The sequence below is a fragment of the Parus major genome, chromosome 3, assembly GCF_001522545.3.
Source record: "Parus major isolate Abel chromosome 3, Parus_major1.1, whole genome shotgun sequence".
NCBI lineage: Eukaryota > Metazoa > Chordata > Aves > Passeriformes > Paridae > Parus > Parus major.
The window spans coordinates 104,285,551-104,302,963 of record NC_031770.1 but is presented as its reverse complement, the minus strand read 5'-3'; the positions used below and the strand labels follow the sequence as shown (position 1 = coordinate 104,302,963).

Genomic DNA, 17,413 nt, shown 5'->3' with positions numbered 1-17,413 from the left:
ACACACTGGATGCTAAAATTATTCCCAGTTGTAATTGGGGTGGCTCTCCCAGTCTCTGCTATTCCCACCCCAAAATCAGCCAGTAAAGCTTTTTTACATTATCAGAGCTGGGTTTTTTTTTGGGAATCCCTGTTCCCCAGGACAATTCAGAAGGGATCAGGAGACAACTCCCTGGCTGAGAAAGAAGTCTCTTCTGCCCTCTTCTTGTACTTCCATGTAGCACATAGACTTTGCAGTGTCAGCACAGGAGTTGTCTGTAAGTGTGAGACAACACAATCTGCCAGGGAAGTACCCTGATCCCTTCTGAATAGTCAAAGCAAGGTTTTGGATATTTCTAAGGTACTAAGATGTACCTCCTCTGGAGGTAGTGCAAAGTTATTCCTAAATCAGCCAAAAATGTTCAGCAAAATCAGCAAGAGGTACTTCCTCTTGGAACATGCAGCACATACTGATGTAGCTTCAGATATTTTCCAACGCACTCAGCAACAGCAAAGGTCACAGCAAACTTCAGAATGTCTTAGGCAGGGGAAGTTACACAGAGGAGATAAGCATTTGATTTATTATTCTTAGTATTCATTTTATTTTATTCATGACAAAAAGGCAGTATACACATGAACAGTCTGAATTTCAAAAAAATGAAACTGGTTCTGTATCACTTTCATCGATTAAAAATAATCACAGTGATCAATGATACAGTATAAATAACTACAAAACTACCAAAAAAAATCACCAGCATTACTTACAAATTAAATCTCAGCAAAACAATTTAAAAACTATTACACAAAGTACTGCATTTCTTCAGCATTATGCTCACTCTAAAATAAACAGGAAAATACACCTAAATTTCTACATCCTAAATAATTGACAACTTATTCAAACTAGGTTCTGAGTACAGATTCTTCTTCTTACAAGAAAAATGCTGTAACAGCAGAGGTACACACCAGAGAAAGACTGGGCATAAAAAACACAGCCAGACCTCCCAGCAACTTAATCTAACAACCATAACACATCCTTTTAATGCACTTCTGAGAATCTGTATCAACAGTGGCAACAAGACATTCTTTGTATTTACAGATGGCAGTATAATCCTGAAACACTTTAAATTATCTGATTTTTACATGAAGCATTTTGAGTATCAGACCTTCAGTAAAGGAATTATGAGCTAGTCTCATTATGATTTGAAAACAAAGCACATGTTCTTGCAAATAAATCTAACATTTGCAATTTGTAGAACATAAAAATAGTACACACAGCTGTTTATTTTTTCCTATTCATACATCATTTCTAGGCTCCATTTTATAACATTAGAAGAACAATATTCTACAACTATATACAAGTTAAAGTACAATATACATTAGCAAAAAAACTAACTTAAAACATGCAAGTAGTGTATTACTACACAAAACACAACTGCATTCAGGGTATCCCAAATGATTTTTAAAAAGAACAGATGTCCAAGATCCTACTTTTCCAACTGAAAGACAGCCAGAAGTTAGAATCAGTGTTAATTAACATGTAAATGTCAGTGCCTCTACATGGCACTACAATGAACCAGCACAGCAAGTGTAAAGTCATCACAACATGAGTAATGTTGCACAATACAACCTTTGTGGTTTATACTAACAGCCAGCAGTATGTCTAACTATTGACAAAGAATGTGCCAGGTAAGCTTACAATTTTAAGCAGGAAAAACTTGAAATTCTGAAATATAAAAAAACAGTGCAATATAAAGAAAACAATCACAAATGGTTACAACCCCCACCCCTTTTTTCTAATCACTATATTAACATAACACTACTGATACTAGTATTTACTTAAGAAATTTTATCTTACACATTTTCTGATTTGTTAGTAATGGGCATTTTTCACTTGTACAATGAAAAGATTATAAGCTTCAAGAAGAATTTTTCAGCAGAATGACCCCTGTAAAGATCAACTGACATTGTCACACCTCTTATTTATTTGATTTTCCCAGACGTGTCCCTCTTACTGACAAAAAAAAAAAAAAATCTGGTTTCCTGATAAAGCTTTTAGGTTTTCACATGGAATAAATACATCTCATATGGGGGGCAGGGGGGGGTGGCAGGAGGGCAAAGGGGATGTGTGCTGTTGTATCTTGTTTACCTCTAGAGGTGTCTTAAGATATGGTTGTCTATCATTAGGGCTGTATTCATTTTCTCACTGAAATTCAAACACAGAGAATTCAAAGAAAAACCCTTCATTGCTTCAGGACGCTTCATACTTTGTCCGAACAACTGAGGAAGGAGGTGAGGGCAAAAAATAAAATAAATAAACAAGTAAATCAGAGAAACAGCTGACAAATTCTTACCATTTCAGACTAGATACAAAAAAAAAAAAAAAAACCTTTTAAGATACATAGTATTGCCATCACTTTTCAGTTCTGAAATTTCCTCCTCCCACAAAAGAGGAAAAAAAAAAAAAAAGATTCTGAATGTTTTCCTTTAAGATACAAAGAATATTTTGACTTTACAGAGTATTGACTAATCACCTAGAAAAAACTCCCTCTCCTCATTCTGGCAGATGGGGAGGAAGATCAAGGAGAGATATCAGGGGAACACACGCACTTAGCAGTGAGAAATCCCAAAATGATGCAACTCAGATACCAAGAGAACCTTCAGAAGGGGCAACAGCATCTGTACATCAAGAGCTAATTGAAAACAACTTAATATATGTCTCTCCAACAAATGGGGATCCAGATTTTTGGCTTAATCATAGTGAATGCTAAAACTTTTCTCACATGGAAACTCTGGAATCAGAAACAAAGAAAAGAATATGTCTGGCACCTTTGTTTTCAGAACATCCAAAACATGGAGATATCACCACTGTAAACCAGATGTTACTGCAAATAAGTATATATATACATACAAAAACTTCAAGAGCTTTCCTATAAAAAGGTTCTTTATTTTGCTTTGAAGTAATGCTTTTCTAACTGCAGCCTAGTGATTATTAGTGATAAACTAATTGACAGCAGCTTCTTCACACACTCTCCAGACTGAAGAAAATGAGAATCACTAGTCTCAGCAGTGCTTCTGGTAGCAGATTTACTCTGCATTATGACAACGTTACTTTTCTTGTCTTCGTAATGTTGAAAAAATGCCAACATCCTCACAGTACTGTCCATCTCTTGTAGGTTTTCTTTCCTTTCAGTGTTGTAAACTCATATCCTTTGTTAATGGTATTCCAGCAGCCACTTTACCACACTCCCTTTTTTGAAACTTTTTTATAGCTAATGCTGTGCTTCAAAAAGCTTTTTTGTTTCTCTTCTTTGCCCAACTTCTGTCAGCAAAATCAGAATTTTCATCGTAATTGTATTCTGGTTCACAAAGGGAAGCATAGTAACTAGAATTCGGCCACTTCATTTGCAATTCTTTTTTTCTGATTAGAGTCTGTCAACTGGAATGGGACAGCACCTACTGTGAGAGCAGACTGCATGGCCTGCAGCAATTAAGGTATCAGATAGATTGCTATTCTCACACAGAACATCTACCTCCAACTTCATTTCAGAACCATAGTGGATAAAATTAAATACCAGACCTGGTTTATGAAGAAGCTTCTGAAACAAAAGTATAGCTTCCTCACTCCAGTGTTCCCCCTTACCAGGAGCTGTATCATGCAAAGAGCAAGAGTGTGCCAAGCGTGGCAAGTATAAGAGACTTTCTGGAACAACTTTAAGTTTATGGATATCAGAATAAGGGACAGTCCTCAGAAAGCCATAATCAATAAATGTAAGAACAACAGACTGACTTGTTACTTCTCTAACTTCTGCCCTGTACCACTCTGCTTCCTGCCCAAACTCAATCAAGCAGCTAGCACCAGGTGTCACATGTTCCTCTGGCAGAGCTGGCAAATTGTCAGGAAGGTCAGAGAGCAGCAAGGACAAGTTCCGCATGCAGTCAAAGAAGTCTTCAAACTGGATGCTGAAGTTTGAAGGATCAGTAACTGCAGTTGCATACCCAGGATACATTCTGCCACTATGCAGCAGCATCCACATCACTGAATTTATCTTGAATGACGTATCTAACTCCTTACAGTTTGTATTACTACATTTTTCTGGTCCAACAATTGTCCAACAATGACCTAAGAGCTGGTTCAAATACTCCTGAAGTGTAACTTCTCCTACTAAAACATCCACCTCCCAGATACCAGATGATTTCAAATATCTCAAAAACAAGATCCTTATTTCACAATTCAGGAGTGCATTTACTACATGGCCTAAGTGAATTTTCTTCAGGTTTTTAAAACAAATCCACCTACAAAAAACAGCTTGTTTAGGAATACTTTTAATGTCCTCACTGAGCATCCTTGCATTATTTAAGGACACCATCTCACACATGCCATAATCCATGAAAAAAACTAGCATTAACTTTTCCCTGACAAATTTCTTTATCACTTCTGATCGATACCATTTTAAGTTCTTTTCAGATTGTGTAATGCATTCCAGCCCCTGTTCAATGTCATCCACTTTAAGCAAATCACTTCTTTGTGCCTCTTTGTCAAGAATTACACTTAATTTGTGTAGTATTTGCAGATTTTTAAGTAACTGTACATAAAATTCTCCACTCTTTGAAATATTAACTACTTCTGCTGCTTCTACTTGTCCAGAATTTAAAACCTGATGAACGAGACTTAAGGGTTTTACCGAAATATTTTTCATCCCAGCAGCCTTGGTTTTATTTTGGCCAGCTAAACTATTCTTAGACTTTCGAGAATCACCATTTTGTTTAAGCTTATTTTCCAAAGCAAATATCCATGATGTGTTTTTCCACTTTATACTGTCTATTTTATGTGAAAGGCTGTTAGACAAAGACTCTCCATCACAAATTACATCTATTTCCCATTTTTCTCCATGTTGCTGTAAGAACTTGCAAGTTACTGGCTTGTCACTTACTGTTCTTGCAAAATAAGCAGCACTTTCATTAGTCCAGCTTCCACCAGGAACACTTTTCACACTGGTAAGGAAACAATGAACACTAAACCTTGGCAGAGTTAAGAACTTTTCTGGAATCCTGCAGATTTGTGATGAACTTACAACTGCAGCATTACCATAGTCAATAAATTCTACCTCATAGGAATTTCCTGGTTTCAGAGTTTTAATAACTGCTCTATAGTAAAAACAATCAGCGTCATGCTCTGCAACAATGAGATCCCCTACCACAAGCTCATTTAAGCAATTTTCCCAACCTCTATTCTCCAAGCTTTCATTTAAATCGTCTGCTAGTTTTATTATTAAGTTTTCATCCTCTGCAAAGTGAACATAGAAACTTGATGGACTATTCATATGAGAAATATAACCTACTACTTCAGTATTCACATGGATATCACGTTGAGGAAGACTGATTAATGTAGGTATATTTTTATTACTCCTTTCCTGTTGACCTGTACAATTTGGTCTTGCATTGTGAGATTCAGAGAGAGCATTAACTATTATTTCCTTTGAACGTAAAGCAGAGTAAGACAGTGAGTGAGAAGCAGGTTGCCCAATCCAACATTCCTCTCCGTTCTCCAAAAGAGCACTGAAAGTATTTCTAAAACCTTGCTCTTTGCTGTACTGTAAAGCTTGCTGTTTTGAGAATCCACTACACAACTCTGATGTGCTACATGCAGTTTGTTCTTCATCTCCAAAATTCTCACCAGTATCTGCCTGGTAATACTCATCATAGACTTGGCATTTCACTTCAGTTTTCAATTTAAGTATTTCAGGATCTTTAACATTGACTTTATTAATTTCTTTGTCATCTTTCATGTGGCATATCCCTCCTTCATTACTTCTAAATTGTTCTGTATGGTTTTGCTGTGCCAACTCTTCCAATACCTTTTCTTTAATTTTCTGACTTACTTTGAGCTGTCCATCATACAGCTCCACAACAATCTTTCCATCGGATTCTCTGGATAAAATTACAGCCTTCAGCAGTTTACCAAGGAAAGTTTTCACAAACCATGTAGTAATTCTTGTTGGAAATTCTGTCCCCCTAAGATCTGACAGATAGAATTTAATAGCTTGCATGGGTGTGAATAGTAGGTCAGTGGCAGAATCTGGAATAGGCATCAACTGGTCTCTCTCCACCATACTCCTAATTCCAAAATCCACATAGTCAACCCACAGAAAGGATGTTGATTCCACAGGAAAAGCCAAAGCTCTATAAAAGAGACCATCTTCCACATACCTGGCTATACATAGTCGTGTATTGCTATGATAATTTACATTACCTGACATTTTACTTACGTCACCAACCTTCTTCATCAATGCCTCAAGAGTTTCAATATTTCGATTAAGCTGACAATAGAATTTTGAAGGACTATTTATGTGAGTTATATAAACCTCCTCCTCACTTCCAATTTTTATATTAAAAGACGAATAGCAAAAACTATACAGAGAACCCAAAGATGAAAGGTTTCTCAGACCAACACATTCAGACTGGGTGAGACCATGTTCTCTGAGGAATTCCTCTGCACTAGTGAGTGGAGTCTGTAAATCAACTACATTGCATAAACAGTTGGGGCTCACAAGAACAAGAGCATAAATGGTGCAAATAAGTGGTCCTCTAGAAGAAATGAAGTCTTCAAATTGTCTATGCACTTCTTCAGACCAATTAAGTGAGTCAGTCTCTAAGATTACATTTTTAAGTCCACATCGAAATGCTTGACTCTCTAGAGTTAAGAAATCTGGAAGAACACCCTGAACATCTTTAAGTGAAACTCTTTCCCGATAACCATAGTCTACAAAAACCACATCAACTTCATTTGTAGATACCTGCTGCACAACAGTTGCTCTGTACCACTTGCCATCTTTGGGATGCTTAACAACACAGGCAACCTGTCCAGTTTTGTAGGGACTGGTATGATCTTTATAGTAAGTCTGAATTTGTCCCATTAAGTTATGTAGCTCTGGCAATTTGCTTTGCAGCTGACATGAAAAATCTGCTGGGGAATAAATACAAGAACACACCACTTCATAAACTGCTCCTGGTTTAAACACAAGATCTTTATAAACTAACTTTTCCTCACATACTGATTTATGCATTTTAGAGACAGCAGCTTCTCCTGAGCAGGATGGCACAGAAGGTTCTCTAGGCACTGGCAGAACCTTTAATGATTTCTCCTTCTGAAGTACATCTCCATTTCCAGATACCTTATTTTTGCAAATATTACTGGTCTTCTCTGCATTGATTTTTTCTTTTTTACATTTAAGGTGATTCCCGCTGTGCCGCTTTTTTGTTGCCCTTCGAACAGAATCTGGTGGCTTTAGCCGATATTCAGCGCAACCAGCTTGAACCATACAGGCAGCAACATTTCCTTGCAGGAAACCAGAATGACACTGCACATTAACAACGTATTTGTTATTTTGCTTTCCAACGACATGAAGCAGCAGTGGTTTGTTCAACACTACGTTTTTAAAGAAATCAGTTTCTTTTTTAACCCACACGCCATCAACAGGAAATGTGCAAGCAAGGGAACAACACATAGCTAAAGCTGGTAAATCAGAAAACTCAGGAAGCAATGTTTTCACATAGTGACAAGGTACTGTATCTGAATTTCCAAAATCCAAGAAGTAAACCATAATGTTAACACGAAACACTTTTGTGACAACACCCCGGTAATAGCACCCATCCCTGCTATACCGGGCACAGCACAGCAACCCCGGTTCTGGCTTTTTAAGGACCATCTCTTCATCTCTACATTTACTGTACGTGCAGGCAATGTTTTTCATCAAGGCCCGAAACTCATTCTGGAATCTACACGTTTGAATCCAAAAGTCAGATGGATTTATGACATATACTACAAAAGCTCCATAAAAAGAGTTTACTTGCATCTCTTCTCTCTTGCAGTGGCTGGAGAAAGAAATGTCCCATTCACGTAGGCAGGGTTTTGTATCTTTGCTTCCAGAGCAATTCTTAGATGAATTGTTTCTCTCTGGACTTAGTTTGTGGTTTAGTGCAACACTTTTGTTTTTTGTTTCCAAAAGAGAGACACATGGTGCAGCTGTCTCATTCTGGTTTCCTGGACGCTCTGCATTAATTGCAAGATTTTGTTTCTGCAGAGTTATATAATACAAGCGTTCAGTGTCATTGTATAAATCAACATGGACACACACAGAGGTCTGTCCTATTAAGGCTTGTGTAAGTTCCTTGAGCTGAAATTTTATTACTGCTTCATCCTGACTACCAAAACAAGACAGCGCACATGGAAATGAAATCATTGGTAATATCATGAACTCAGCTTTCAGTTTCTGAATACAACTAGGTGGCACAGCTTCAATAATGCCAAAATCCATAAACCAGACCTCCACATAGTCAGAGAGAAGCTGTTTTATCACTCCTCTATGCCACTGTCCATTTTGTCTCTTGGCAGCACAGAGCAGTCCTAAACTATCACAAGATGTGGTATTTTCTCCAACAAGAGCTTCATAGTGCAAATCCATAGCTCCTGTCAAACATTCCAGCTCTTTCTGCCATTTCTGTATCTGACAATAAAATTTATTCGGGCTTACTGCACTGGTTATTTTCACATTTTCTTTACTGCCAACAGGTAGACATGGAAAGAGCTGATCTGGAACATGCCAAAAATCTGTTGGTTTCTCAGAATTATTTAAGGTAAGTAACTCCCTGAATGGATACTTCTGCTTCAACAGTTGTGGCATTCTCTTACAAAGCATTCCTTGGGGCAATGCTCTTAAAGTTTCTACAACAAGACAAAATGAATCTCCATCAATAAATTTACCCAGCTGAAGTTCAAGAACCTCAGTAATAATCTTAGGCACTTCTAGAATAAACAGTTGATATGGTGTAACAGCCTTCACATGACCTGTGATCTGTAATCCTACCAGAGATGAAAAATAGTTAACAGCTTTTGGACCCCATCTTTCTCCAAGAGGAAGTATGCTTGCAAAAACACCCAAAATCACCTTTGGAGGCAGCTGAAACAATTCATCACAAGCAGCAGCAAGATGTGTTTCCTCAACAGCCAACACATGTCCAGTGTCTATAAGAAAAGCCTCATAGATGTTCCCTTTCTTTCTCAGAACTCTTCCTCTATGCCATTCTCCTTCTGTGTCTTCCACCAAGCAAGATCCACCAACACAGACATCATCTTTTACTTTGAACACACGTTGTATTTCATTCTGTAGTATGTAATAGTCAAGCTCGCACCCTGTGTTGTATTGAGCCTGGAACACTATAACCAAGCACTCAGGATGGCATTCTACATGAGTTATCTTCAATTTCTTATCTACTGAGTCTGGTGAAGGAGTCAGAGATTCCATCCTGTCTGCAAAGAAAAGGAGTATGATCATCTTCATAATTTTCTATATTTTTTCTTTGCAAAGAATTCCTTACATTATATTTGTTTTCAAAATGGTTTAACAGTGTATTATTAAAATTCTGGCTAAAACATATACTGAACATTAAAAAATGTCACGTTTTAGGCAACTGGGATACACTCCACACAATTCCCTCAGTAAAGACCTGCTCAGGTAACACAAAAAAAAAAAAAGTATCTCTGGAGTCACTCTCATGGCTACAGACTGGTTTTATCACTTTAAATGAATTTTTAACCAAAATGTTGTTCCCACACTAACACTAAGGTATTCCTGTCTGTTTCTCTTTCCTTACAATATGTAAAGGACCAACAACTCATCCCCTACTCACCCTTTTTCTGTCTAAATCACTTCTTCAAATCACCAACAATTAATAGCTCCATGCTCTACTGTTTACTCTGGCTGTCTGTCCCAATTGTACCAACTCATATTTAAGGTTCTGATAATTGCAAGGACATACTGAGATTATCATTTATGTGCAACATTTCTCCACTACTCATCAAGTAACAACTGCGCCAGCTGTGTTTTGCATAGTCTCAACACTCCAATTCTGACAGTTTAAGTATCTTCAAAACATTCAGGTACTTTTCTGATTTATAATCCAATCTTGATAAAAACTCAACTTCAAGTTCAATTCACATGTCAGTGACTTAGTGAAACTGTGACTTCACACTGCTTAAAAAGGCTGTGTATGACCATAATTTAATCAATTCCATTAAATGAACTGCTGTTCTAACAGAGTAATTTGAGGTAGACAACATCAAATGCAAAGACTCAATACTCAATAAATACTAAAGGATAGTATGGACGAAGACAGCCTTGATTTATGAATTTTTATGTAAAGCTGGAACTTAAACTTTCAGTTTCAACTACAGGGTTTTAGGGCAAAAGCCCTCTTATCCCACTTAACCTTCAGTGAAACTATCATGATAGTTTTCATCACAAGCATACATGAAATAGCTAGTGAACACACAACCTGTCTTCAGAAAAAGATACTGAACCACATCATTCTAGTTCACAAAAAAATTTAAAAATAAAACAAAAACAAAACAAGCAAACAAACTTAAATTTTAAAAAGTTAAAAAAAAAAACAACCCCACACTCTAATAGATAAATGAGCATCCTTACTGTAAAGCAGTAGGGAAGAAGGATGAAGCACGCATAACTTCTAAAATCAACAAAAAAGAAACCCAAAAAACCAAAACCACTGGGCACCAAAAAAATAACCCTTCCCAATAAAAGAAGCACCAAACCTAGATCTGACAAATTCCTGTTTCAACAAGGCCCTTTTGTTCCACCTTCCCCTATAACAGAAAGTGAAAATTTGGGTGCTTTTAATAAAAGAAAACAGCCTAAAGGAATTGGTTCTGTCTGCCTGGAACATCTGATCACTACAGAGACTTAAACTTTTGGAGGGGCCTGACTGAAACTCTGCTCCCTTTTTTTTCCCCCTTTACTGGAACTATGCCCTATTTGCACTAACACATAACATATAACAATTTGTGCATTAATGCTTGTCTGTTATCACACAGCCTGAGTAACAGCATCACACTGACACAGCCACATTCACAGTTTACAAAATGGCCTTTTGTTGTTTACTCACCTTTCTGCCTCATAAGGCTTACTCATTTGTAACAAGTCTAAAGGAAACACGGCCCAGTAAATAACAAGTCTGTATCTATGAAGAAAGACGGTAGAAAAATCATTAGAAAAATACACGTAAACTAAATTCTGGTACTACTCTTACTGAAAGCAGCCCTGAGGATACAGTCTTTGAGGTATTTATTGACAAGAAGCTCAAAAAGAACCAGCACTGTACACTCACAGCCCAGGAAGCCAAACACAACCTGCATCAAAAGCAGCATGGGCAGCAAGTCCAGGGAGGGAATTCTGCCCCTCTGCCCTGCCCTACTGAGACCCCACCTGCAGTGCTGCATCCAGCTCTGGGGTACCCAGCAAAGGAAGGACATGGACCTGCTGGAACAAGTCCAGCAGAGGCCACAAAAATGATGAAAGGGCTGTAGCATCTCTCCTATGGAGACAGGCTAAGGGACCTGGGTTATTCAGCCTGAAAAAGGGACAGCTCCATAGAGACCTAACAGCACCTTACAATACCTAAAAGGGCTGGAAAAGGATCTTTTACAAGGACATGGAGCAATAGGGAAAGGGGGAACGTCTTTAAACTAAAATGGAGTGGGTTTAGATTAGACATTACAAAGAAATATTTTATTGTGAAGGTGGTGAAGCACTGGAACAGGGTGTGCAGAGAAGCTGTGGAAGCCCCACCCCTGGAGGTGTTCAAGGCCAGGTTGGATGGGACTCTGAGCAACCCGGTCCAGTAGAAGGTGTCCCTCCCCATGGCAAGAGGTTGAACCTGGATGAACTTTAAAGTTCCATCCAACACAAACAATTCTGTGATTCCCTAAATCTTTCTCCTGCCTAATAAACACACCCTGGAAAAGTTCCTCATACTTAGCTAAACTACAACCTTAAGATTACAAAAGAAAAAAAAATATTTACAAAACTGAATCTATGCTCCTAACAACATAGTCTGGCTATTCTTTCTTCACTGAAGCTCCAAAAACCAAACCAGTCAGAGGAACACCACACAGACACCTACCACCTACTTTCTAAGCAGGAGCGGTCACACATTTGCTTACAACTCTTCAGCCATCAAAATGCATATTTCTATCATGTATCACTAGCTTACAGACAACTCATGCCATAACAAAAGGACTTTTATATATAACCAAATGCAGGATACAAGATACAGGCTCAGCTGCCTGTGTTCCAAAGCAGACGCTCTGACCGGCGTTGTCTGACACGGCACTCACCTGAAAGGAGCCGGGCACGGGCAGACGAGCACGGGAAGAGGCTGCGGCCGCCAAAGGGGATCGGGGAGCGGAGCCCGGAGCCCTTCAGCAGCCGCCTCACCGCCCGCGGGCGGCAGCGCCGAGCGGGAGTCGGCACCGCCGCACGCCCAAAATGGCGGCGCGAAGCCCGGCTGGAACGTGCTGCCCGGCAACGCGCACGCGCAGCGGCACCGCCCGGGACCGGCGCGCCTCTGGCGCGCGGCTTTGGAGAGCCCGCGGTGAGACAGATACACCGGTTCGAGTCCCGGTGCCGCCGGCCCGCGGGGCACTGCGGCCTGATTCTCTTTCCTTCTGGAGCTGTGCTTTATTTATTTGCTTTCATGCTCCCTGGTTGTTATTTGCGTTTGCACGTTGCAGGTGTCGTATATTTAAGATGTCACGTTAGTTTTGAGAAGAGTGCCTGTGGGTCATGAGAGTTCCTGGAGCTGCCTGAAGAGGATTCGAGAGCTCTTACTCTTTCCTGTTACCAAAAAGAAATGCTCTAGGCTGAGAAAAATACATCTTAACAGAGTGCAAAGTGCTTCCCCACTTGTATTTACGTGTACATCATATTTTAATTATCTTTTTTTTCTAGGGGCTTGGAGGCAGTGTTGCCTTTTTATTTTATTTGAGGTTATTTTACAAAGCGTATGAGCTGAGGTGCTCACAAAAAAACTTGATATGAAGTATACTCTTATAAATATCAACGTGATGGTATGTCTGTAACCGATTGCACTCTTGAAAGAGTTCAGCTTTGTATAATAATTTCTAAGGGTTTATCTCCAATTTTTTCTGTTTTCCAAAAATGTCAGGATTACTACACCATAGTTACAATTTGTAAAGTTAAGGAAGAGAAAAGCTGAGTTTGCAATACTTGGAGATGCAGTGATTCCCAAAGAGACCTATTATATTAAAGTCTGTATAATATATGTTTAAAGTGGTATTGTAGCTACTTGGACTAGCCCTGAAATTTACATGACCTCTAAATTTGATTTTGCAGGTAAACCATCGTGTTTATCAGGGTCAAATATTTGTAAGAGCTACTCAGAACAAAGATTATGCAGGTCTAACATTAATGGAACTTCAATTTCATGTTTCTGGATAAGATGGATAAGATGTTTCTGGATAGATAAACATAGTTTATCTATGCTTTTGCTTGGTGCCAGATGATCAGATGTTACAATAGTCTAATTAGGCAGTGTTGTGTAAGAATGGGCTTCATTAGCACATTTAGAGAGGGAAGATAAAACCAGATCTTTTAAAGAAGTTACATTCTTGCAAGATTGGAATCTCAGATTGAAATCTAGAACCCAAGGTTCTATATTGTGTTAGCATTCTGTATATTGTGAAGAGAAAATGTTGCCTAACACTGGACAATTCAGAAACTTCAGTTACTAATCAGGAACAATCTAGAACTTCAGAGTGCAAAACACTACGACATGCTATGGGGTATGGTTATGTTTTTCCAGGTAGTTGAGGCTGAAGTCAGTCCTAAAGGCAGAGTGCTATCACTGCTTTTTTAAAGGCAGAGACATCTACATTTTTTCCTACTTAAATTACAGTGGTGATGGCAGCTGTAAAATAAAGACCTTGTGGTTAGAGCACTCAGAAATGTATTCTTGCAGCTTGAAGTAGTTTTAAAAATCTGTACCATTTCCCTGCAGAGTGCCTTAACCTTGGCCAGTAACTCATGGTGGAGCCCAGTATGTCTTGCCTGCCTGAGGATGTGCTGTGATGTAGGATGGGGATGTTGGGGAGGGGAGAAGAAAAACAAAAGTTACAACCAGACAATTTGTCAGTAACAATAGGATGCTGGAGCTTTCTTGCATTTTTCTGAAAGGAAAGAAGAACTTTTTTTTGCTGGTTGTGAGTTTGTTTCCAAAATTTATTTGAAATTTACATAATTACAGCCAATGAAAGAATATGTTTTCTGACACTGAAGCAGGGGTGGTGTAATACATTTTGCTCAGGAGTTCTGTGATGTTTATTCTTTTTCCCCCAGGCTTAATATCCACATTGAAGTGTCACATATGCATAAAACACTGCCAGATCTCAGAAGTGAGGTTCTTCAATAACATTTGAGCCATGAAGAGTCACTACAGGCCATTGCAAGCAATTAGGAAGCATATAATAGCCCAAAGCAGAAATCAGTGTTGCAATATCCCAGAACATCCTTATCAAATACTTCAGCAAACTTGCAAAACCTACTCAGTGTTTACATTTGAATTGCAAATGTTTTAAAATGCTGCTGAAATTACACAATCCACATTGATTAGTACTAGATCTCTGGGGGCTTTCCCAGTGATATGTACTATGAAAGTAATATGGCTAGCTGAGTTTTCATCTTTTCCACTTTATTGAACTTTAAAAATTTTGTGTTGTTGTTATTCCCAGTGTTTTCTTTCCTTGTCATTATTGTGAGAAACTCATTAAATATTTTTGCTGTTATATCCAGTATGGAAGGTTAAGAAATTCTAGTAAGTATTTTTTATGCTTCATTGACAAAAACAAAATACAATTGAAAAATAATTTTGTCATGTGAGGCTTTACTCTCTTAACAAATCTTGACTAGGACAAAATCCCAAAGTGAACCTGAGGTTGTTCATTGTCTATATCAGACTACTGAACAAGATGTATTCCAAAATGTGTCCACTCAGAAATGTTTTCTTATCAGGAAAACCCTCCTGTGACTCTGTATTTGCTTTTAAATAGCTAATGAAAACCTAAAATTGAAAAAGTCTTCTTTGCTCGTGGGAGGATGAAGTGTAGCATAAAGAAAGTAAAAGTTTTCTTCAGAATGTCATAAATGAAGCTCTGCTGCCAGCTGCCTGCCAGGATGTAGAATGTAGTGCTGTGTGTGTGTGTAGCTTGTTGAGCTCAGACAGTATCTGTTCACCATTCTAGCTAACTTCCAACATCTAGGAAAACTGGTTTTGAGGTCAGGGAACATAAGGCAAAGTTATTATTTGTTGTAAAAACTGAAGGGCATACTGAAAAATAGCACCCAAAGGATAGGTTTTTGGATAATGTGGACATTCATCACCCAGTCTAAACACCAAAAGCAGTCTGCAGACCTCTTAGATTGTTCTTGGTAGGTGGTAAATATGTGTTTGCTTTGATTTGAGCAGTAGAAAAGTGGCAGGTAAACATTGCAGTCTGTAGGATACCATATAAAAGGAGGAGAGGAATTATCAGCATCTTCTCTTCTGCTAGAGCTTTGCTTTAAAAGTGAGTCTTACTGAAATCCATGTGGGGAAAAAATCCCCACAATCAGGTCAAAAAACCTGTCTCCAAGGAAGGCAGGAGGCACAAACTACAAGAGGACGAGAGTATCTCCCCAGTGTAGAAATAGAAAAAGGTTTAGATCTTAATCTTCTCCTTAATGATTCCTTCTGGGGTGATTAAATAGCTGAGCATTCATGGAGCTGGTTCTGTGTGCTTTGTGCTGACTGGAATGAATTTCGTTTGCAGCACCTGACCTTCACAAAGAATTATGTAGTGATTATAAGTGCTTTCATTCCATGTGGGGAGAGAAGAATTAGCAACACCAGTATCCTACTTTAAAATCCCAACAGCTATTCTGGGATCTGTCCTTAGTTTTGCTAAGATTGTTTTTGAATATTAGTATCAAGAATGTTTCTAAAATAAATAACTTACACTTTCTCGATTTTAGGAAGGACAGTCTGTCATAGCAAAGCATTTTAAATTGTCTCCTATGGGATTGGGTTAGTTCATGACATGCTAAAGTATACGAGAAGAGGAAACACTCCATGCCTCAGTTCCATCCCTCTCAGCTTGATTCAAATACAAATACATCAGTGTTTTCTGATTGCCAGAAACATATTTTATTGTTTATAATAATTTGTTTTTCTAAAAGACACTGTAGCATTTCTTGTCATAGCATTTATGTTTCTCTTTTAAATAAATAGCTTTGAAAGGGCAAATGTAGGTAACACAGAGTTCTGAGTGAGTGGTAACAGCAGAAATTCATGACATTTCAGTGTTCTGAAAATGAAGAGTGAAGGCACCTCTGCCCAAGATAAATCTCACAAAAAATGGATCATTTTATCCAGATCACCCCAGGTTAATTGTTTAAACAATGTCATTTATAGTTAGAAATTAGAGATATAAAATATGTTTTCCTGGGAAAATCGGTGATTTTGAGGAATCAGGAAAATGAGTGTCTCTTCTGAAACACTCATACAACAAGATCTGTATAACACATAGGTTTTTTTCCCCTGAAGTCAGTCTGAAAGTTTTGCTGTTTCTTTGTAGTAGTCAACAAACTTGAAAAAACAAGGAAACCCAAAACACTCATCTCAAAACAAAAGTTTGTGCTACCTTCCGTTTTCCTACTTTGTCTTTGAAAGTGTGTCCTTGATGTGTTCTTAGTTTGTGTTTCTGTTAAGCCGAGTAATTGCCACGAGGTGGCAGGAAGAGCCACAAGTTCAGTGGGATGCTTGGAAATACACTTCTGTTCCTTGGGCAGAAGGCAAGAGCACAGGAATGATCAATTCAGGGTGACCCACAATGAAATATGAGGATACATGTGCTGGAGAGTTTCACAAGAAGGGTCATCACGTTTATCACACAGTCTGAAGCCACTTCCAGTGTTTCCAGGTAGCTTAAAGTAACTCCTGAAATATTTTCAATATATTTACAGCACCTATTTTCTCAATACAACACACTCAAAATTTTATTTCAGATAGTTTACTAAATCACAGGTCAATTTTACCACCTCCACATCTTTTAAACTGTGTTAATATCATCACCTATATGAAATTGGTCAGTAATTCAGCAGCTTATGTATCAGAAAGCGGAGGGTAGAAAAAACTTTTACAGAATACTTCGAGTAGCAGACTGTTGAATCATAGAATGGTTTGGGTTGAAAGGGAACTTGGAGATCATCAAGTTTCACCTTCCTGTCCTGGGCAGGGACACCTTTGAGTACTTATTGTTTCTTCTAAGTACAGACATTGAACATTTCACTGACAACAGGTGTCAGAGCAGAGAGGTTTGCCCTTTACATCAGATGTGTCCATTTTACAGATGAAAGTGAGAGTTGTTAAATAGTAGGACAAAGTAAAAGGTAGAATTTCTGTTTGTAGGGGCCTTCCAAAATAGATCAAAATATAGACAGATATTGAGAGATTTTGTCAAGATAGACAAAATATATTTTGCCATACAGATCATACCACATCAGTACTGCTGTGCAGATACAGACCCA

The 17,413-nt window shown here is 38.3% G+C and overlaps 1 protein-coding gene across 1 annotated transcript; it reads right to left on the bottom strand.

The window, feature by feature from the left end:
• Window positions 1–566: 566 nt before the first annotated feature.
• Window positions 567–12,320, bottom strand: TDRD15 (tudor domain containing 15). The gene is made up of 3 exons (XM_015620297.1): window positions 12,169–12,320; window positions 10,938–11,012; window positions 567–9,285 (listed from the first exon to the last, which is right to left on the bottom strand). The coding sequence occupies exons 2-3, from the start codon at window positions 10,948–10,950 to the stop codon at window positions 3,401–3,403; spliced, it is 5,898 nt and encodes a 1,965-aa protein (XP_015475783.1). The 5' UTR covers window positions 10,951–11,012; window positions 12,169–12,320; the 3' UTR covers window positions 567–3,400.
• Between the last annotated feature and the right edge of the window lie 5,093 nt (window positions 12,321–17,413).